Below are 21,537 nucleotides of genomic sequence, written 5' to 3' on the forward strand. Positions count from 1 at the left end.
AAGGCTTTAGTATATTGTATTAGAATTTAGAACACCTCACGCATAGCACAAGTTAACTATTTCAGGATACACAACGGGGTGTTTGTGTGTTTTTTTAGCCAATTTATAGATTTTAATTTTGAAATAATTATTTTAAGTTGTTTGGTTAATTTTTTTTTAATTTTAGCAATTTATTTCAACTCAAAAAAATTGATTTTGAGAAACTGTCTATCCCCTATTTTTAATATCAGCTTCTATCGTTGACATATTAATTAACGATTATATCTTTAAATATTTTTTTGTTTGAAAATAGAAAAAGAACAAAATGGATTATGGATTAGTTTTTTTAATGGAAAATGTGGACTTTTATAGTTAATTCAATTTATAATTAACAAGAATAAAAAGGATATTTATATATCAAAAAGCTATTTCAGAATTTATTTATCAAATATTACTCAACAAATTAAATTTATAATCTTATAGATGCATCAAATAAGTTAATTACTTATTATTAAAATTATAATCTATAATCGGTTAAATTATAATTTATAATTTATTTTAATAGTTGCACAAAACACCCCCAATCACACGTGCTTCTCTAGGCGCGTTGTGATGTCTCCCATCCGGGCCAATCCACAGAGCCAGCCAGCCAGCCAGCCAGGGGGGGTGGCTTGGGAAGCCAAAACAAGTTGGCCCCAGCTGCGTTGGCATTTGACATTTCTCTCTCTCTCTCTCTACCCCCCAATAATTCACCCCTTCACCACCCCCACCCCATTACACTTCTTCACAACAAAGCTCATAAACCCACCGCAGCCACCTCTCTCTCTCTCTCTCTCTCTCTCTCTATGGAGGAGAATGGTACTAAAGACCCAAGAACTCTAACCACATTTCACAGAAGAGAGAGAATAATTACCCACCACCACAACCAGAAGAGCAAGTGTGAGATGGGTAATGCAGGAGGAGGAGGAGCTGCTTATGAATCATTGGCCAGTGGCCGCCGTGTTAGGGGGCGGAGAACCACCACCACCACCACCACCAACCGAAAAAAGAGAAGAGATGATGTGAAGATTTTGAAGGAATCAAGGAGTAATAGTAGTAATACTAGTGGTGGTGGTGATGATGATGAAGAAGAAGAAGAAGATGAGAAAGCAGAGGTAGAGAGGAAGATCATGGCATTGCAGAGGATTGTCCCAGGAGCTGACTCACTTGTTGGCATTGACACACTCTTTGATCAGACTGCTTCTTACATACTCGCATTGCAGTCTCAACTCAACTCCATGAGGCTTCTTGCTACTTTCTTTGAAGCTTTGGATAATGGCCAGAGAAAACTTGGAGGGTAATGATTTTCATCATCAATTTATGGGTCCAGTGTAGTTTACTTGCACAAAAATCAATCACACAATTGGACGCAACTATCTTATATGATTGTGAAATTCCACAAAAATGTCAAATTTACCTTGTGTGAAATGGTTGTATCTGATTGTGTGATTGATTTCTATATTTCTAGACATTTTCTTTACAGTGTGATCCGTAGGTTCCATGGCACACCATATATATATATATATGAGTTTTTTCTTTTTCTTTTCTTCCTTTATGTTTTTTAAAATCTCTTGGTTCTTTTGTTTTCTTTAGATGCTTATTGGTTTTTTTGTTTGGGGTTAAGGATGGTGGTTTAAAGGTTTAAGAGATAACCTCTGCGGTTAGTCAGAACTTGAAATTGCAAAGGTCACCTTTTGCGAGCAAGGATTCTCTCCTTGCATTCCTACTTCACTTCTTCCTTGCAATGGTTAATATTCATCCTAAAAGAAGAATTTAATGGCTCAGATTACTTTATTAAAAATTAAAAAATAATTTTTTTAGAATGATCTACACCATTAAATTTTCTTAAAATGAATCTTGACCATTGCAAGGAGAAAGTGAAGTAGGGAATGTAAGGAGAGGATCCTTGCTCCACCTTTTGCTAGTTGTTAGGACTATTCAATTACGTAGCGGTTAGTCACAAACTCACATACATGTAGGATTTTGAACCCACACTTTTACACTGGGTATGGTTCGCTTAAACCTGAAAAGTTTATCTTACCAACCATATATATTGTCACCCGAATAATTGGCCTAAAAAAAAATGAAACCTCATACAAAATCTTACCAAATTACTGCACCCCTTGGGTTAGTTCTTAAAATACTTAACCTGGAGGGGGAGAGAAAGAGGGGTGTTGATTAGCTGTTAGTAAGTAGTAATGATTTTTCCAGTCATGTTTATGTTGTAGGTAAGAAAAATTGCCAATGTTTTAGTGCACATGACATGACATGATGCTACCACTTTGTCCTACCGTTCTCATCATATGATTGAGCAATGGGCTTATTGTCTCATGATGCATACCTTTATTTTGTGACGAGATGAGATGGATAATGATTTTGCAATGTCTAATAATTATAATTTTAAAAAATATATTATTTAATTTTTTTAAAGGTAAATGTAACAAATTATATAATCATGATTATCAGATCGATTTTTAATTTTTTTATAAATATTTTACACATAGGTTACAAATAAATAAAGAGTTATTTACACGGAAATCTCCTAAACTATTAAGAAGTATCGTTTTACTTCATAAATTATAAAAGCGTATAAATGGATCTCCTAAACTATTAGCGTGTTTCACTTTGATCCCTTCTGTCAGGAGGGCTAATTGGAACACTTTTATAATTTAAGAGATTTATTTGCACGCTTTTATAGTGTAGGAGGTAAAGTGATAATTTTGAATAATTTAGAGGATCTATTTGTATGTTTTTATAATTTAAGAAATCAAAGTGATATTTGTCAATAATTTAGTGAGTCTTTGTGTAAATAGCTCTATTAACAGTTTAAATCGTCAAAATGATACTCCTGACGGACTCGACAGAATCTTTCATTTCATACAGTGAACTGGAGACAATCCCATCCTATGTTGATTAATAGTTCACTAGTAAATTTTAGGGGACTCTGACAATTAGTTACTGTCCCATTGTAATCCACAAGAAATACCATTGGGCATATTTGGGGATGTAGTAGTTTGATTTTCTTTTCCCCTTGAAATAGTTTGAATTGTTAAAAGAAGAAAAGAAACATAATATAGTGTTGCTTTAGAAATTGTGCAATTATAAAAGAGTTATACTAGTAGAGACCTCAAATAAATTATAATTTTTTTTAATCAAATCTCTCACATGGCTGTGAGACCCACACACATGTGATTTGTGTGGATTCCATTAGTAAAAAATTTAATAATTTATTTGAGATTCATAACATTTTCTATGGTAAAAACGCTTAGGCTGAGAAGCATGAGAATATGTATTTAAGTTTAATTTTGAGATTAGTCACTTCGTGTAATATAATGAGTGTTAGAATATTGTATAGTGTTTGCTTTCGGTGTTAGAATAAGAATAGCTTTAGCATAGCTTTAGCAGACTTCATTATATTGTTAATTGAGTAGTGTTTGCTTTCGGTGATAATGGTGGTATCCAATGCCCCTTTCTCTCTCTATAAAGAGAGCCTTCATCTCTTTGTAAATCACACAATATAATAAAAACATTTCAGAGTCTCTCTCTCACTCTATAGCTTCTCTCACTCTCTCAAACTAATCTTACATGGTATCAGAGCCCAGTGTTACATTTCTGGCAATTTTCAATTTTTGTGTTTAGTCCCGTACACAGTGGCATACATCAAAACGCTCGGAATTTTCTCACGATTCCAACGGCACCTAGCCCGTTCTCAGAACACCCTCCACGCGCCCACACGCGCCGCCTTTACCTTCTGCGCGTCACCAGCTCCGCCACCACTCTCACACGCGCCCGCACGCGCCATCTGTTGCCACTCACCTCCGCCACGCGCCTCCACGCGCCCACACAACCGCGGCTGACGTCAGCCCTGCCACTCCCGTACGCCGCGCCTGCTATCGTGCGCCTTTCGTGCGCCGCTTCACTACATTGCACCCGCGTGCGCCAAAACGGCTATTGTGCGCCGCGCCTGCGCCTGTTTCGCTACCGTGCGCCGCCGCCTTTCTGCTAATGTGCTCCTCCCTGCACTCTGCTAACGTGCGCCGCTGACATCATCGCTGACATCATCTCTGTCCAGCAGCCTTTTCTGGCTATTTTCGACCTTCCGGACTCACTGGTACACTCTGTTTTACCAAATTTTGCTCCTACAGGTCTCTTCCTGTTGCTTTAATCCTACTTAACTAGTATTATGGATCGTCTTGACACCTCCCATCCCATTTCCGTTATTCTGAATGGTTCAAACTATGTTCTGTGGGCCCAAGCCATGTCTTCCTTTCTTAAAGGCAAGAAGCTCTGGCGAATTGTCACCGGGGATGTGACTAAACCAGTCAAAGACAGTGCCACTACTGAAACTCCTGTTCTTACTGCTACATATGAAGACCGACTTGAGGAATGGGACAGTAAGAATTACCAAATCATTACCTGGTTTCGTAATACCTCTGTTACCTCTATCAGTCTTCAATTTGGCCGGTTTCAGCTTGACTCTGTAACTACTCCTGCGAAAGACATCTGGGATTTTTTGAAAGAACGATACCAGACTACTGGTCTTGCCCATCAATATCAACTTCAGAACCAACTTCACCGCATGCGTCAAGAATCCACTCAGTCCATTAATGACTTCCTTTCTCAAATATACTCTGTTTGGGATCAGCTTGCTCTTTCAGAACCAACCTGGCATGACCCCGAAGATGCAGTTTTATTTACTAACCATCGCAACCAGTAGAGGTTGGTGCAATTTCTCATGGCTCTTACCCCCTCTTTTGAGCCCGTACGTGCCTCTCTGCTTCATCGCCATCCCTTGCCCACTCTTGAACAAGCCATTTCTGAGTTGCTATCAGAGGAGACTCGTCTAGGTACTCTTCAAACTCATCATGTGGACTCTGTTCTTGCCACTCCTCCGTCCCGGCCATCATTTACCCAGCGGACAACTGCTTGCCTCTATTGTCAGAATCGGGGCCTTCCTTCAACCCATCTCCTGGTCAATTGCCCCGTCAGATCCTGCCGCTACTGCAACAAACTTGGTCCTGGACATCTGCAACAGGATTGTTTTCGCAATCCATCTCGCTCATCCTCCAATAGCCACTCCTCTCGCGGTGGCTCTTCCCGGGGAAGTTTTCATCGTTCCGGCAACCAGTCTCATCACACTGCTACTTCTGCTTCCGGGAATCAGTCTTATCACACTGCTGCTGCTGCTTCCGGGAATCAGTCTCATCACCCTGACACTGCCCCCTCTGTAGGGTTCTCTGAGTCACCTGCTCCATCTACCCCTCACTTTTCTCCAACGGATGTAGAGGCCATGCTCAAACAACTTCTCTCCTCATCTGGTACACCTCCTCCTACTGCTTTGTCTGTCATCCCAGGTAACTCTTCTTGGTATTTTGACTCTGCCTGTTGTAATCATATGACCTCCAGTTCTACTATCTTTTCTTCCTTATCTTCATCTCCTCATATTCCCTCAATACATACTGCTGATGGTTCCCTCATGTCTGTTCGTCATGTTGGTACTGTTTCCACCTCTTCTTTATCTCTACCTCACGTTTATCATATCCCTGCTCTTACCTTAAACCTTATTTCCATTGGTCAATTATGTGAACTTGGTCTAACTGTCACCTTTTCTGCTACTGATTGTTTGGTACAGGACCCTCAGACAGGGCAGACTATTGGGATCGGCCGTAAGCGTGGACGTCTCTATGAACTCATTCACCTTCATGTTCCTGCCTCTCCTCAGATTGCTGCTCCTACATCTACTTCCTTATTATCTCCCTTTCATCTTTGGCATTGTCGCTTAGGGCATATTTCTGTTACTCGTTTAAGGTCTTTGGTTTCTAGTGGACAGTTGGGTCATGTAATTCCCGATAATTTCGATTGTATACCCTGTCAACTTGCCAAACAACCTGCTTTATCATTTAATAAGAGTACTTCTGTTTCTCTTGCCCCTTTTGATCTTATACATTCGGATATTTGGGGGCCCTCCCCTACTACTACTATGGGGGGATCCCGCTATTTTGTTGTTTTTATTGATGATTTTTCCCGGTTTACTTGGCTTTTTCTCATGAAAAATAGGTCTGAACTTAAACACATTTATTATCGATTTGCACAAATGGTTCACACCCAATTCTCCAAAACCATCAAAATTTTTCGCTCTGACAATGCTATGGAATATCGGGATTCAGATTTCCTTTCCTTTCTTCAGCATCATGGTACACTGCCTCATCGTTCTTGTGCTGGCACGTCCCAGCAAAATGGCCGCGCTGAACGGAAACATAGGCATATTCTTGACACTACTCGCGCTCTCCTTCTCTCTTCTTCCTGTCCTGAAAACTTTTGGGGAGAAGCTGCTCTCACTGCTGTTTACACTATCAACTGTGCTCCTACCCCTATCATCCATAATCAAACTCCCTTTGAACGTCTGCATGGCACTCCCCCTCCTTACGCCAATCTCCGGGTTTTTGGCTCTGCTTGTTTTGTTTTACTTCAATCCCATGAACACACCAAGCTTGAACCTCGCTCTCGTCTTTGTTGCTTTCTTGGGTATGGAATTGAACATAAAGGTTTTCGCTGTTGGGATCCTCTCTCTAAACGTCTTCGTATCTCCCGCCATGTCGTTTTCTGGGAACACCAAATGTTTTCCTCGCTATCCTCCTTTCACTTACCCGGACTTTCCACTACTGCACTGTTTACTAATCCTTCCATCGATCTTTTCTCTGCTGAATTTGATACAGGTTCCTCCTCCATCGAGACGCCCTTGCTCACCCCTGATCCTGTCCAGCCTGCTCTACCTGAAGGTCTACCTCTGGTTGCCACACCTCCTTCTCCACCGACTCTTCCTCCCACCGATCCTCCTACGGGTCGACCCCGCCGGGTAACTCAACCTCCTATTCATCTTCGTGATTATATTGTTGGATCTGCTGCCTTCTCTACTTATGAACCTACCTCCTATCGTGAGGCTTGTACTAATCCTCTTTGGCAGCAAGCTATGACTGATGAACTCCATGCCTTGGACAAAGCTCATACTTGGGATCTTGTTGATCTTCCTCCTGGCAAGACTGCGATTGGCTGCAAATGGGTTTACAAAATCAAAACACATTCTGATGGCTCTATTGAACGCTACAAAGCTCGTCTTGTTGCCAAGGGTTTCAACCAAGAATATGGCATTGATTATGAGGAGACATTCTCTCCTGTTGCTCGGCTTACCTCTGTTCGCAGTTTACTTGCTGTTGCTACTGCTCGCCACTGGGGGCTCTTTCAGATGGATGTCAAAAATGCTTTCCTCAATGGTCATCTTCTTGAAGAGGTCTACATGCAACCCCCACCTGGGTCCACTTTTCAACCTCATCAGGTTTGCAAACTACAGCGTGCTCTCTATGGTCTCAAGCAAGCGCCTCGTGCTTGGTTTGCTAAGTTCAGTTCTACCATTCATGACTTCGGATTCACCTCTAGCTCCTATGACTCTGCTCTTTTTATACGGACTACTTCTCATGGTACTACTCTTCTTCTTCTGTATGTGGATGATATGATTATCACTGGTGATGATCAAGCTGGTATTCTCCACCTCAAACAATTTCTCCACCAACAGTTTGAGATGAAGGACCTTGGTACTCTTAACTACTTCTTAGGCCTTGAAGTCTCTCATGATTCTACTGGTTCCTATTTGTCCCAGGCCAAATATGCATCCGATCTTCTGGCTCGAGCTGGTCTTACTGATTGCAAAACTGCCTCTACTCCGGTTGATCCCCAGATTCGTCTCACTCCTCTCGATGGGACTCTTCTCTCTGATGCTACACTTTATCGCCAGCTCGTCGGCAGTCTTGTCTATCTCACAGTCACTCGTCCTGACATTGCCTATGCTGTTCACATTGTCAGTCAGTACATGTCGGCTCCTCGCACTCCCCACTATACTGCTCTACTCCGTATCCTTCGCTACCTCAAAGGCACTATGTTCCATGGTCTTCACTTCTCGGCTTCTTCCTCTCTTGACCTACGTGCCTTTTCTGATGCTGATTGGGCTGGGGATCCTACGGATCGACGCTCCACCACGGGCTTCTGTTTCTTCTTAGGGGATTCTCTTCTTGCTTGGCGTAGCAAAAAACAATCCCTCACTGCCCGCTCTAGCACCGAAGCTGAATACCGAGCTCTTGCGGATACTACTCAAGAACTTCTCTGGCTTCGCTGGCTCCTTGCTGATATGGGTGTTTCTTCATCTGCTCCTACGCCTCTCTACTGTGACAATCAGAGTGCCATTCAGATTGCTCACAATGATGTTTTTCATGATCGCACCAAACATATTGAGATTGATTGTCATTTTATTCGCCAGCATGTCACCTGTGGAACTGTTCATCTTCTTCCTATTGCTTCAGTCGATCAACCCGCTGATATCTTCACTAAGGCTCATCCTCCTGGCCGCTTCAATGATCTTGTTTCCAAACTCAACTTGGTTGATGCTTTCCCTCCTTGAGTTTGCGGGGGGCTGTTAGAATATTGTATAGTGTTTGCTTTCGGTGTTAGAATAAGAATAGCTTTAGCATAGCTTTAGCAGACTTCATTATATTGTTAATTGAGTAGTGTTTGCTTTCGGTGATAATGGTGGTATCCAATGCCCCTTTCTCTCTCTATAAAGAGAGCCTTCATCTCTTTGTAAATCACACAATATAATAAAAACATTTCAGAGTCTCTCTCTCACTCTATAGCTTCTCTCACTCTCTCAAACTAATCTTACAATGAGAAAATTAGATATGTTTTCAATCTTTCTTCTGAAAAACATCCTCAATAAACGGGAACCAACACGGTTATGTCCTTTAGCATTAAAAACAAAATAGAAGAAAAAAACAAAACAAAAACTCATTAATTAACCAAATATAGCATATCAATAGCAATAGCAACAATAAAGCTTATTCAAAACCAAAATCATACAAGCTTTCACACAGGCAATCAATCATAAATTTGGCAAATCTCAATTTTTCACTGAAATGAGGAATACAAAAATAAAAGTTGAGGGACAAGAGAAATTCAATCTGGAATCCATATGCATATGTGTGGAGGTACAGAAAACTCTTTAACTGGAAAGCCATGTATTTATTAAATCTGCAGATGGAAGGGGAAAAAAAAAATTAATACTAAAGCTAAACAAAAATATAGCATAAAAAAGAATAAAGCGGATGAATTACATTTGACCCTTGGCCTTGGGTCAAAATCACATCTTTACTGCTAATCTTTGTACTGCATTACAAGGGCCATATGGTCATTACCTTCATATTAGAGATAACAAACAATGGAGCATGTGATGATGATATTACTTTGGGTTTATAATTAATTTTATACTTCTAATCTACTCCTGGAGAAATTTCAACAGCATTGATGTGGTAAGTGACGAGCTCACTTTCAAAATTATAAATATATATATGCCATGGTTGTTTGAGCAAACTTAACCTTGTAATTAGATTAATAATCTAACAAAATGTATAATTTGATATTTGGCTACAAAAATTGAGTCCAGACATAGCTTCCCCATATGAGAGACAACTAAATCCCAAAAGAAGGGGTTGGAACACAAAATGAAGAGCAATGGAGAGGTTTAAACTAGAGTAATGCTAGGATCCCACACCCACGTAAGAAATTTAGTAGAAATGTTAGTAAAACATTTCGAGTTCCTAACATTTTCCTTAAAACTAATTAGTTAAATTGCAATATTGATAGGATTTTGTTAATCTCTCCTTATACTAGTTAATCGAAACAAAGATAGGATACACAATCCGAAAACATTTATAATCTTATGGCTAACAGTTTTAGGAATACTAATCCCATCTAATCCAATCTGTCTAAACAAACATAGCCAAGTGCACCAACAAGTTTGAGACACATACTTTTATCCACTAAAATGAACTTGAAGGTATTGGAAGATGAAGCATATTGTAATCCTATTAAGTCACCTGCATTAATATTTCTCATTTGAAGAACTTCATTCCATCCCAACATGTATCTACCATTTAGCTTCTGAATGAAGCCAATACACTTGTTTTCACTAGTTTCAACATCCAAGAGTGTAACACTCACTCTATTCCCTTGCTCTATTGAATCAATCTCTTTTTTACTTGCAACCTTAAATATGTGCCCATCAACGTCTTCTCTCAACAAATCAAGTTGTTGGCTTTCAATTTCTTCCTTGGTGATAAATTTTAGGATTGGCCATGTGTTATTGGTTACATGATGGTTCTCTTCCATGTAACCCTTTTTCGAAATCTAATTTTGTTGGAAAACTTTGAATTAGCTCGATCGGTATCACAAATGGTGGATTGTCTTTGCTTGAGCTAAGCTTTTATACGATCATGAATGGGAACATTATTACAATGATCATAAGTAAAGATTACTGTAATAAATTTTGTAGAGTTACTGGTGTAATTATCATGCAAGCGAGGACAAGGAAAGTGATATTGTATTACATTGGCAATTGAGAATATAAATTATACCCATATGCTAAATTATACCCATATGGCATATCCCCCTAAATAACCCAATTCTGTGTTTGGTTTCTGTATTCATCGACTTATTGCACATTAAATTATGAAGAGGTTAGGCAAACAATATCAGTAATTAATATATTGAAGTTGAGTTACCTTATATTACTAATCAGAATGCCTCAGAAATTCAAACAATCCACAGCATCCCCTCCAAAAAGTCCGTTCCAGAGGCCGCGGTGTCACAGCTATAAAATGCTGTCAAACATAATTCAAGAACCCAAAAAAAAAAGACAAAGAAAGATCAATCCATAGAATCCAATTCAAGAACCCAAAAAAAAGACAAAGAAAGATCAATCCATAGAATTCAATTCAAAAGCGCAAACCAAAAAAAAAGAAAAAGAAAAAAAGATGAACAGAGCAGACCTGATTTTCTGTGCTTTCTGGAAGTTCAGACACGTTAGAATCCTTGCGATCTTCTGACTGCAAAACATTAGCAAGATTTTGGTTTGAAACCAAATCAGAAGCAGCGTTTGAGGATTCCTCTGGGTTTTCATCGGACGCTGGCAACATCGTTGTTTCTTCTGTTGCTTCCTCATTGTTCTTATTCTCAATCATGTCCAGCTCAATTCCCTTTGGTACCACATTAGTTAAAATAGGAGAAACATCACCATTCCGACCCGACGATGACAAATCAATTCCAATGGACACAACAGAATTTATGGAAACTCCATTGCTCTCATCCAAGGACTGCTCAGTTTTGTTTCCCACATCAGTATGCTCAACTTGGTCTTCTTCTTTAGCTTCTTCACTGAACTCATGAACAGGCTTAGTCAAGTCAAGAGAAGGCTCAGTTTCACCAACTGAATCCAAAGCATCCAACTTTTCTGAAACCAATCCTTGACGAGGGTTGGTTTCCTCCAAAGACTCCGAATTACTACTCTGTTGTTCTTCATTAACAGTCTCGCTCACTACTAGATCATCCACAACTTTGGACTCTGCGTTCTGGGTGTCCTCTAAATTGTAATCTTTTTCAAATACATCCATTATTGCTATTATGATTTGTGAAGAATCACTGCCCTCTCTTATCCTTTCTCAGAATTTTTATCTGTGGATGGTTTTGAATGACAGAGTATGCCACTTTTTTTTTTTTTGATGAATTCTTGAGATGACAGAGAGGTTTTAGAGAGAGACAGATTGGGATAGAAAAAGAGAATATCTATCTGTAAGAGATTGGCATATGCCCATGAAGGAAGGAACAAAGTCCAAACATGAGAGAGAGAGAGGACTGTGTGAGTGAGATGACCATGACTATAAAGGAAGAGAGACGAACGGTTCAATTGAGAAGGAGAATGTTAAGTGAGGCACAAGTTGAAGTTGAATTGCAGTTGCACAATCTGCGAGATTTTAATTACTCCAATTTGACTTTGTTTCTTTTCTTTGGTTGTGATGTTTTTGAAAAAGAGTAATGCTAAAGATCTCAAATATTCTACTAAAAGTTTTACCAAATAGCTCATATGGTGTGGGACTCACACAATGTGGGTCCATGTGGGTCCCACACTCATGTGAGACATTTGGTAAAATTTTTGGTAGAATTTTTGGGGCCTCTAGCATTTTTGTTTGAAAAATGCTACAGATAAGAAATTTTTTTAAAAAAATTACTAAAATTTTTATCAAATCACTCATATGAGTGTGGATTATGTGAGATCTACAGGTGATTGAAAATATTTTTAATAAAAATATGAGTCCCACTTTATATTAATATTTGATAATTTTTTAATAAAAAATTTAATGTCTCTAACATTTTTTTTAATAGTGTTACATGCACCAATTAATGCACACACTAATATACCAACTAGTGTTATGCTATTATTATTGATTCCACCTATTATACAAATTACAAATATCAAAAATCTCAAAAATTATGTTAGTATATTAGTTATTAAATTAATTAGTGCATATAACATTATTCTTTTTTTTTTTTTGGGACTATTAATGTCTCCAACATGGGTGATTATTCAGTATTCTCAGAGTGTGGACACGTGGTGCTCCATAAGATTTTGATTGGTAGAGAAGTGTAGAGGCCACGATTTATGTTGGGGATGGAGGAACAATATAGGAACTGAGTAATTAATAATGGGTAAATTACACTTACAGCCTTTGAGGTTTGGGTTTAATACATATCACCCTTTGATGTTTGAAAAATTACACTAATGCCCCTACTATTGTAATTATTTAGATGAAATAAAGATATTGAACTCATGCACTTTTTTTTTTTTTTGCTTTGCTTTACTTTTTCTTTTTTTCTCCCTTTCCTTTACTTGTTTTTTTAATGTAATTTCTACTATTTTTCTACTAAGAATTGTTACCTTTTATATAAGTAGAAGGTTTGTAAAATAAGACTATTAACCACAAAGGTAGAAATGTAATTTCCAAAACGTCAAGGGATGGATAATAATTATATCAAACCTCAAGAAATGTCAATATAATTTATCTATTAATAATAATTAATTTAAAATATAAACACATAATGTTTCGAAATTATTAAATAATTTTCCCTCTAACATTACTGTTTATTTTTTGGCATCTTCAAATCTCAACGCGGGTTTGACTGGTTGTTATCCGTGTTTCTAAAGGAAACGTTTTGGGAGTGGAAACGTGAAGAGTTGGAAATCCAATTACAGTAATATTGTGAATTCAGAAAATTTACCTTTAAAAATAAATCAATGATTTACCATTATTGTAGGTGATTCATATCATATCCTGTTAATTTTAAATTTGTATCACACATTTATTTTCAGATTATGACTCAAGGTATATTTTCATGGTTCATAACATTTTTGATCCGATTAAATTAGAAATTTGTTCTTGATTTGTACCTAGAATGTGTTTGTATGATAGAAATTTAATTGGTATAATATGGGATCATGTATATAATCAATGTGATCACTATAAGAAAATAATTTGGATTAAATTAAATACAAATAAATAAAGACAGATTTATGATTAAATGTCTATTTTTTTATTCTTTATATAAAATAGATTGATACTGAAGTAATAATTAGATCACAACGTAAACTAAATGTCTTTCTATATACTCAACATTAGATTTTTATAGTTATCAACCTTTTAAACTGTGTTTAAATTACAAATTTAACCAAAAATATATAAAATTTAATTATGCTTTATTTTTATTTTTAAATTTATAAACCAAACGCAATATAAATCCTCGTTTGGTGAACATTACTTTTAAATTGCGTTTAAATTATAAATTTAAATAAAAACATATAAATTTAATTCTGTTTTATTTTTATTTTTAAATTTATAAACCAAACACAATATAAGTTCTCGTTTGGTAAACATTTTGGGTCTAAAAAAGCACAAAAAAATAAAATAAGTTATATAAGTTAATAAGATAAAATGTCACATTCAAATCATAATTATCATATTTTTTCTCTCGTAAAACTTAAAAAATTCAAAAATAAAAATCAAATGAGGCTAAAAAAACTAGACTAAAAAAATTTTTATCATAAAAAAGTTGACTACTTGGCCAATGCCAACGAAACTTTAGTGCCAAGTTTATTTTGTTGAAATGAAATGGGAAAATAAGGTCGTTATGTAATACAACCCTGCTAAATACCACCAGTGGGGGTCACACCCCCAGTGAGGTGGCGCGCCCCCACTGGCTGACAACTAAAAAAAAAAAAAAAAATTTTTTTTGACCCAATCACAGGCCTCCACCTCACTGGGAGTCGACCCCTAGTGGGGTATAAAGCATTTTTGTATGTAATAACTCGGGACAGGCATAAAAGGCGGTTGTCGATTTCTACTAAATTAGTAGGAATATGTGGTGTCTCGGTCAAAGATAAAGAAAAATGATTTGGCTTCCCTTTCGTCCTTGATCGAATTAAAAGTGTTATTAGATTCATAAAATTTATTATAAATTTCATTTTAATAATTTAAATCGTTCAATTTGTAGAATTTGTAAAGTATTATATATTTGTAAAAAATTACGTTGATTGAATATCGATAGCTACGTGATCAAATCGGTTTTGTATAAAAAAGATGAATGGTAAAAAAATAAACGGTTGATAAAAATCTGATCGAATGAAATAGCTATCAATATCCGATTAACGTGAGTTTTTACAGGTATAAAATACTCGACGAGTTCTATATATTGAATGGTTTGGATTATCGAAACGGGATCCGTAATAGACCTTACGGGTCCAATTGCATCGTCCAGTTCGTATCGAATCGGAGAGAAGCCAATCCAAAAAAAAAAAAAAACAAATGAAAAGACATTTGGAAACATAGGAATTTAAGTGAGATTGAACCTTAACATCTCAAGGATCAATTGGCAGTAATATATGGTTTCTTCATTTTGAATTTGCCGACATTGGAAGTAGGAATGGTTGGTATTGAACGGGGAAATGCAAAGCAATACATGGTACTTGAGGTCTAATTTGAGAACTTAGGTCTCGTTCTATTTTAATAATTTTTTAATTTTTATGAAAATATGTGTAAAAAAATAAAGAGAATAGTGTGATAATTTATAATAATTTTTTAACTTTTTAATTAAAATGTATAGTTGATAAACGAGACCTTAGTTAAAAGTTAAAAATTGACTTTTAATTTATTTTGAATCATATTATATCTTTATTTTTTTTTACACATTTTTATTAAAAAAATCAAATAATTAATTTAATTAATTTTTCCAAACAACCTTAAATCTTGAGAAAGTTCAAAAGGTTTTATTTGTATCACTCTTCACCATCTCATGTATATATGAGTTGAGATTGGGAAAGAGATGTGAGAAGAGTGTGAAAGGCGTAAGAAGTACTTTAAAAAATGATTGAGAACTCTAATAAAGGAATTTTAATAAGAATGAATCCAATTGTGATGTGATATTTTGACTTTAATTTTATTATTTTTATTCTTTATCACATCATTAAAGTTCAGTTAAAATTCTAAAATTAAAAAGATGTTGAGTCAAAGATGCAAATTATCAGTGAGTGGAAAGTTCATGGCTCGGAGCCAGGGCCAGAGTTTTTATAGGGCCTAGGTGAATTCTTAAGAGGGGTCCTTCAATAATTAAAAATAAATTATTAGCTAGTATATAATTAAAATTTATATACATTAGAAAATGCAAAATGATAAAAATTTGGGCATATTGCTGTAAAGTTTAGCAAAATCATGTTTATAATAAGGAAAAGGAAAAGAAAAAGAAAAAAAAATCCAACAAATGTAAAGTAACAATATCAAATAATAACTAAACAAACTAAAATAAAATATCACTTAAATATTATTCTTATTGTAAATATTATTCTTATTGTATTTACTAATTAAGCTTGTATGCTCTAATTTATCAATTACATTCTTTTTAGGTTAATGCACATCTTTCAAAAAAAGATAATTAAAGGTCATAATCAAGTACCACTTGAAGCAAAATTAAAGATCTCTTTTAGTCAAAATCGCAAATTTGTTTTGATGATCAAGTGTCTGAACCAGCTTATGCACACTTTAATTAATCTTGAGATTCACGTAAAGCGCTCCTGCCATATGAATTAGGAAAAGCTTGTAGGCATGGCCTTAAGGTATTGATAGCACTTAGTAGGAGTTGAACCTAATACTTGAAGGGAACACACTCCTAGATCTCAAGTTGCACCTATTAGACCAAAATAACAATCATAAATCATAATCAATATTACAATAATTCATAATCAATAGTACTATGAGTTATAATATAAAGGCCGCAAAGATTATAACTTAGATATATAATAGTATATATATTTTTAAAGTCGCGTGCTACAAAATTTCTCATTCTTCTCCCAACAACGTTCATGTATAATTTCTTTTTCAATTTGGGCCAACAAGGAATTTTTTTTACCTCTTTCAATTTGCCCCCCAAGCAGGAATTTTTTCGGCCTCTTTATATTGGGGCCTCAATACTAGATTGGGCCACAATATAATTTCTAATAACGTAATTGACTAAGATATTTGGGAGCCCCTATTTTGATTCAAATTTTGGGGCCAAGGCAGAGGCGACTGTGGTAGTAAGGGTGACGCATCAATGCCATGCTGAAGCCGAAGCTGAAGTTTGAGTGAGTGAAGAGGGTTCTGAGTTTGTTCTAAATATCAAAATTTGATCCCTCCCCGTTCAAACCAAGTGTATTTCTGAGACAATTTTGAAAATTGGCACGATTTATTGATTTATGGACAAATTACACTGGTAGTCCTTATATTTTATTCTTTGTGTCATTTTGATCTTTACACTTTCAATTTTGATTCTTAATTATAGATTTTGTGTCAATTTGATCTAATTGATTAACTCACTAAGTTGAGTAAATTTATACTTTTGTCTTTAAAAATATGACACATGATATTTATGTGCATATTTTTCATAAAAAATGTTAAGAATTGTAATCAATTGGATCAAATTGAGATACAGTCATAAATTTAGAATCAAAATTGAGCTGACAGAGGCTAAAATGACACAAAAACTAATGCATAAAGACTACCATCGTAATTTGGCCTAAATTTCTTGTATGTATGTACATAAAACTGTAAACAATAAAGTATTTACCAATAAATATAATACAAACAGAAATTGAATATTGTCGAAATAACAAGATATAATTGAGTGTTTTTTTTTTGGGTTTTGTTTAGTGGAGGCTGGATTGGTTGCATTCAGGAGTGAGACCCTGAGGGAAACGTTTGAAGTCAGTGCAGTAGTTATGAGCATTCTTTTGAACCCATTTCAGTCTCTTGACATAAAGTTGTCGGTTCATCCAAGTAGCAGTGCTTGTCATCGAATTAGTGTTAGAGCCACAAGATGATGTATTATTAGATGACCAACACTACAACATTTTTTTAGTTTAGTGACATTTGAAAGTGTCACAAAACTATTCTTCTAATGACATTTTTTGGTCATGTGGCATTTTGAACAAGTGCCACTTCTATCGGTGCCACGGTAGATACGAGTGCCACGGTAGATACCTGCAAGTGCCACTGCACCATCATGACTAAAATCTTTTAATGAGATTTTAATGCCATGGTAGATATTATTTGTGGCACTATCAAACGCCATTAAAAAAAGAGTTAGTGACACCTACAAGTGTCATTACACCATCAACATTAAAATCTTTCAGTGGCACTTTAATGTCATGGTAGACACTATTCGTGACGCTATCAAGTGCCATTAAAAAAGACTTGCAATCTAAAAAATGCCACGATATGGATTTTTATGCCACAATTGATATTTATAACACCTTCATAAATGCCACTAAATCCAATTCATTTGTGCCATTAAATAAATATAAGTGCCTTTGGAACTTATTTTAGTGACACTTTGCAAAGCTACTATCACTACTATAAAATGCCACTTATATATTTTTTTCATTGACACTTTTAAAAGCTACAATTATGCATGCGTAAATACCTATAAAAATTGAATCAATTTTATAAACAATTAAATATTAATAGCCACATCATATATTAATTTAACATCCATTCATCCTGTAAAATTTTCATAATAATAAACAAATATTACCACCATAAGATCATCACATGAAAAAAAAAAAAAAGCCACAATCAATTATTCATTAAAATTTCAATCCAAAATTATTAAATATTCTACCACACTAACAAAGTTAAAGTAAAAACAATTTAAAAGAAAATTATTCCGACCATAAAAAGCCATAGTGATATGCATATTCCGAAGAGAAAAATTATCAAAAAAAAAATTAGTTCCCAAATTCTCAACCTCACTTGTATAAATATTCTCGGCTAGCATCCATAACTTGTGAAATCTGCATCCAAAAGATAAACATATGAAGGTAATTGAAACTATATTAAGTTAATATAAATTTGTTAATAAAATTAGTATTTACGAAAGAAATATATCACAAATGGAGCAGGCCAAGCAACATGAGCTCCAATAGCTTGTCCAATTGTTTTGACAAGTCCATATGATCGGATCAAGCTCTCATTAGGTTTGATTGGCACTTGAACATGTACCTCCCAATAGTCAGGTCCTAGTTCTTCCCCTTCTACTTCTTTAGATGCGTCTGTGCTTTTAAGTACTCCGATTGCAACTGTTTCTGTTGGCCTAATAATACTTTTTAAAACAACTATATCTCCCACCTGTAAATCAAGATTTAACTACTTAAGTAATTGTATATTTAAAATTAATAAATAATATTTAAAAAAAAACTAGTACAAAGTGCTAGAGTGAAGATGATCACAACTGAAAGTGATATGAATTTCTATAGTAGATAAGCAAGCCAAATGCTTTAATTACTTAATTGGTTCACTACACTACAACAAATTATATAAAAGTAACAACCGTAAAACTTTAGACCATATCAAACAATAGCATCAAAAATCAATAACAACCAAAAGCACCAATCAACGACAATCAAAACCATGTCCATTATCAATATCAGGATCACCTAACCTCAACGATGTAAATCAAACGTAATTGTGAAAAATGACAATCAACTAATTACTTTCAAGCAATATTTTGAGAGAATCAGAAAGAGGCCATGCGGTAATAAATGATGGATAGATGTCTTGTTAAAGCTTTAGAAGAAAATTAAATTAATTTTTTTAAAAAAAATAGCACAAACTTTGTCATGTCATGATTTAGACTATGTAGCACATATTGTCTAGATTTCAATAATGAAATTTATGTCCGCAATATTCATTCCTTGGTTAATTGAAAAATAAGTATTGCATGGTATTCTAAAATAAAGTTGGGAATAATGTGATATATAAGATTAGCTCTTAATAGGTACCTGAGTAAGAGAAGCATCTTGTATCGATGACAAAGACCATGCTTGATGTCGAGCTGCCATGTCGAGAGGAGTAGAAATTGTTGTGGCCTAACCAAATTTGAACTATTTAATTTTACAAACACACACACATAGACATATGTATGCATATATAAGTGTAGGAAAACATCAATAACTTATAAATTCTATTAAAAAAACTACCTGATTAGATGTGTTTGTCAAGTTATTCGGAGGATGCTGAACATGGGAAGCTTTGGACCTTAGCTCCGAATTTTCACCTTCCATAACATCCATTGTTGTGTCTTGGTTTGCTTTATGACCAGATGTATCTCTCCATAAATTAGACGGGGAGACACCTAATCCATACATGCGAACTCGTCCATGTTTTTCTTTACCCATCACTTGTCCAAATGCATCATTTGGGCCCTTATTTGATAAATTTGCATTTAAGGTTGTCCTCTCATTCATTTCATCCTATAAGGTTGCAAAAAACATAACTTAATATATACATTTCAATAACTCAACACTATAATGTGGAAATTTTAACTAATCTACAAGTTCAAATGGACATAATTATTTGGTACATACTATCATTGCTTTCGTTGCCTCAGGGGTTCCTGTCTCCTTTGTATAACATACTTTAAACATGTGAGCACGAGTTGGAGAGTGTCCCAACTTATTTTTCTACAAAATAATATATTCCAAAATATAAATTATATCATTATGTCACATTATGTATACCTTATGATATTAAATATACAACATGAAAAGATGAATTAACCTGCTCCTTTCGAACACGTGGAAAACTTTTTGTTCCAGTAGTATGATTATACTTTCGCTCTGCACGACTTGCTTTGTTTTTATCACTTTGTGCATAAAATTACAAATGCATAAATTAATGGTGTCCAAACTACAACAAGTAAAATAACATATAATGATTAGATCGAGTATACCTTTACTTCTTCGATGGCCCAATACTTAATAAGGTGTTCCCACTGATCAGCATATACTCTACTATCTTTATAATGCTTTTGTTCGTCAAAACTCAAGTGGTTCTTATAATAATTTTTCTTTATGTTTGCCTTCCAGTCTTTTAACTTCTTACCAGAGCACTTCATAACCCACTTCCTAGCATGACTTGGAAGATCAAACTTTGACTGAAAAGAGAGACAACAAGAGAGAGAGAGAGAGAGAGAGAGAGAGAGAGAAGAATACAATAATAAAAAATTAATCTTCCCACATAAAAAATTAAAAATAAACAAAATTATAACGAGTTTTGTTTTAATCACATTACTTATGTTTACTATTTTTCACATGTGATCATCTTTCGCACAATATTGTGTCATTTACCTGTACAAGTGCCCATATGTGATCTTTGTAATGTGCTGGGACTTTATGCCAATTCTTGTAAGTGAGTGGTGCATTTTTCCCATCACGCACAATAGTTCCAATGAACGATGATAACTTTGTTGCCAATTTGTCGTCAGGTTGGCCAAGTTTGTTCCAATTGACTGTTAGGCGCTCATCATCACGAGTACCCCAAATATTACGCATTTGCGTGGGACCTCTAGTTTTCTTTTGTCCACTAGCACCATCTAGTTATAAAATAATAATAATAATAATACTAATAATAAATGATATACGAAGAAATAATAACATTTTTATAAGGTTTGAACTTGCATACCTGCATTATCATTGGGTTGACTAGAATTTGGTTGTATCTCAGATGGAGCTGACTCACTAAACTCTTCCACATTGCCTGTGCGAAACTGAAGATATGGGTCCATAGGCCTTTTGCTTTATAGATGAATCCTAATATGATTAAAGTGAAATAGACAAATCAAATTGTAAACTTAGAATGATCCAAATAAATTATTTGCAAATGAAAAAAATACTTGAAGAAAATTAACCAAAAAAAAAAAAAATTCATAATTCACCTTTATGGCATTGCTATCTTGGTAGTGACTAAATGTAACATATAGTGAATAAATATTTTGTAGCCACATATGCAAATCACATAGTTAAATTAAAAACGCACTATTCATTCTTAAAACAATCAATTAAATTAACAAAAACAATGATAAAGAAAGATAACAAAATGAAACTATAGAATTGTTTTCAAATATAAATAACTAGCAATGTTCAATAAGTTTAACAGTCACATAAGATCTAATTCTTCCTCATCTCCATCATCATCTCCATCATCATGAACATTGTTGTCTCTCAACACCTGAGAAAGTGGTGCATCTACAATTGCAGCAGACATGTCTGTCCGAACCAAA

The 21,537-nt window shown here is 35.2% G+C and overlaps 3 protein-coding genes and 1 long non-coding RNA gene across 5 annotated transcripts; 2 read left to right on the forward strand and 2 right to left on the reverse strand.

Annotated features, from left to right (window-relative positions):
- Nucleotides 1–824: 824 nt before the first annotated feature.
- LOC114286865 (uncharacterized) lies at nt 825–1,553 on the forward strand. The gene has a single exon (XM_028230092.2). It carries the CDS (start codon nt 825–827, stop codon nt 1,317–1,319), a length of 495 nt encoding a protein of 164 aa, XP_028085893.2. The 3' UTR covers nt 1,320–1,553.
- A 2,893-nt stretch (nt 1,554–4,446) lies between these two features.
- LOC145797121 (uncharacterized) lies at nt 4,447–6,150 on the forward strand. The gene is made up of 2 exons (XM_082883488.1): nt 4,447–5,372; nt 5,651–6,150. Exons 1-2 carry the CDS (start codon nt 4,754–4,756, stop codon nt 5,686–5,688), a joined length of 657 nt encoding a protein of 218 aa, XP_082739614.1. The 5' UTR covers nt 4,447–4,753; the 3' UTR covers nt 5,689–6,150.
- A 2,703-nt stretch (nt 6,151–8,853) lies between these two features.
- Nucleotides 8,854–11,909, reverse strand: LOC114286864 (uncharacterized). Of its 2 annotated transcripts, XR_003637687.2 has the most exons (4): nt 10,890–11,882; nt 10,623–10,721; nt 9,873–9,938; nt 8,854–9,093 (listed from the first exon to the last, which is right to left on the reverse strand). XR_003637687.2 is itself a non-coding variant. In XM_028230091.2 (3 exons), exons 1-2 carry the CDS (start codon nt 11,508–11,510, stop codon nt 10,632–10,634), a joined length of 711 nt encoding a protein of 236 aa, XP_028085892.2. In that variant the 5' UTR covers nt 11,511–11,909; the 3' UTR covers nt 8,854–9,093; nt 10,623–10,631. The 2 variants fall into 2 exon arrangements, 1 of the variants encoding a protein (XP_028085892.2); XM_028230091.2 differs by lacking the exon at nt 9,873–9,938 and having other exon boundaries at nt 10,890–11,909.
- Nucleotides 11,910–19,589: 7,680 nt separating this feature from the next.
- Nucleotides 19,590–20,129, reverse strand: LOC145797122 (uncharacterized). The gene is made up of 3 exons (XR_014338214.1): nt 20,037–20,129; nt 19,844–19,939; nt 19,590–19,729 (listed from the first exon to the last, which is right to left on the reverse strand). It is a non-coding gene; the product is annotated as an uncharacterized LOC145797122 (long non-coding RNA).
- Between the last annotated feature and the right edge of the window lie 1,408 nt (nt 20,130–21,537).

This window comes from Camellia sinensis, chromosome 8 (assembly GCF_055761805.1).
Source record: "Camellia sinensis isolate YWXY chromosome 8, ASM5576180v1, whole genome shotgun sequence".
NCBI lineage: Eukaryota > Viridiplantae > Streptophyta > Magnoliopsida > Ericales > Theaceae > Camellia > Camellia sinensis.

Bases quoted from the DNA above. Each gene is read 5' to 3' on its own strand.
- LOC145797121 (XM_082883488.1), top strand. From the start codon at position 4,754: ATGGCTCTTACCCCCTCTTTTGAGCCCGTACGTGCCTCTCTGCTTCAT. The intron at 5,373-5,650 runs GTAACTCTTCTT...TGTTTGGTACAG, and splicing joins TGCTTTGTCTGTCATCCCAG to GACCCTCAGACAGGGCAGAC.
- LOC114286864 (XM_028230091.2), bottom strand. From the start codon at position 11,510: ATGGATGTATTTGAAAAAGATTACAATTTAGAGGACACCCAGAACGCA. The intron at 10,722-10,889 runs GTCTGCTCTGTT...TATGTTTGACAG, and splicing joins CAGAAAGCACAGAAAATCAG to CATTTTATAGCTGTGACACC.
- LOC114286865 (XM_028230092.2), top strand. From the start codon at position 825: ATGGAGGAGAATGGTACTAAAGACCCAAGAACTCTAACCACATTTCAC.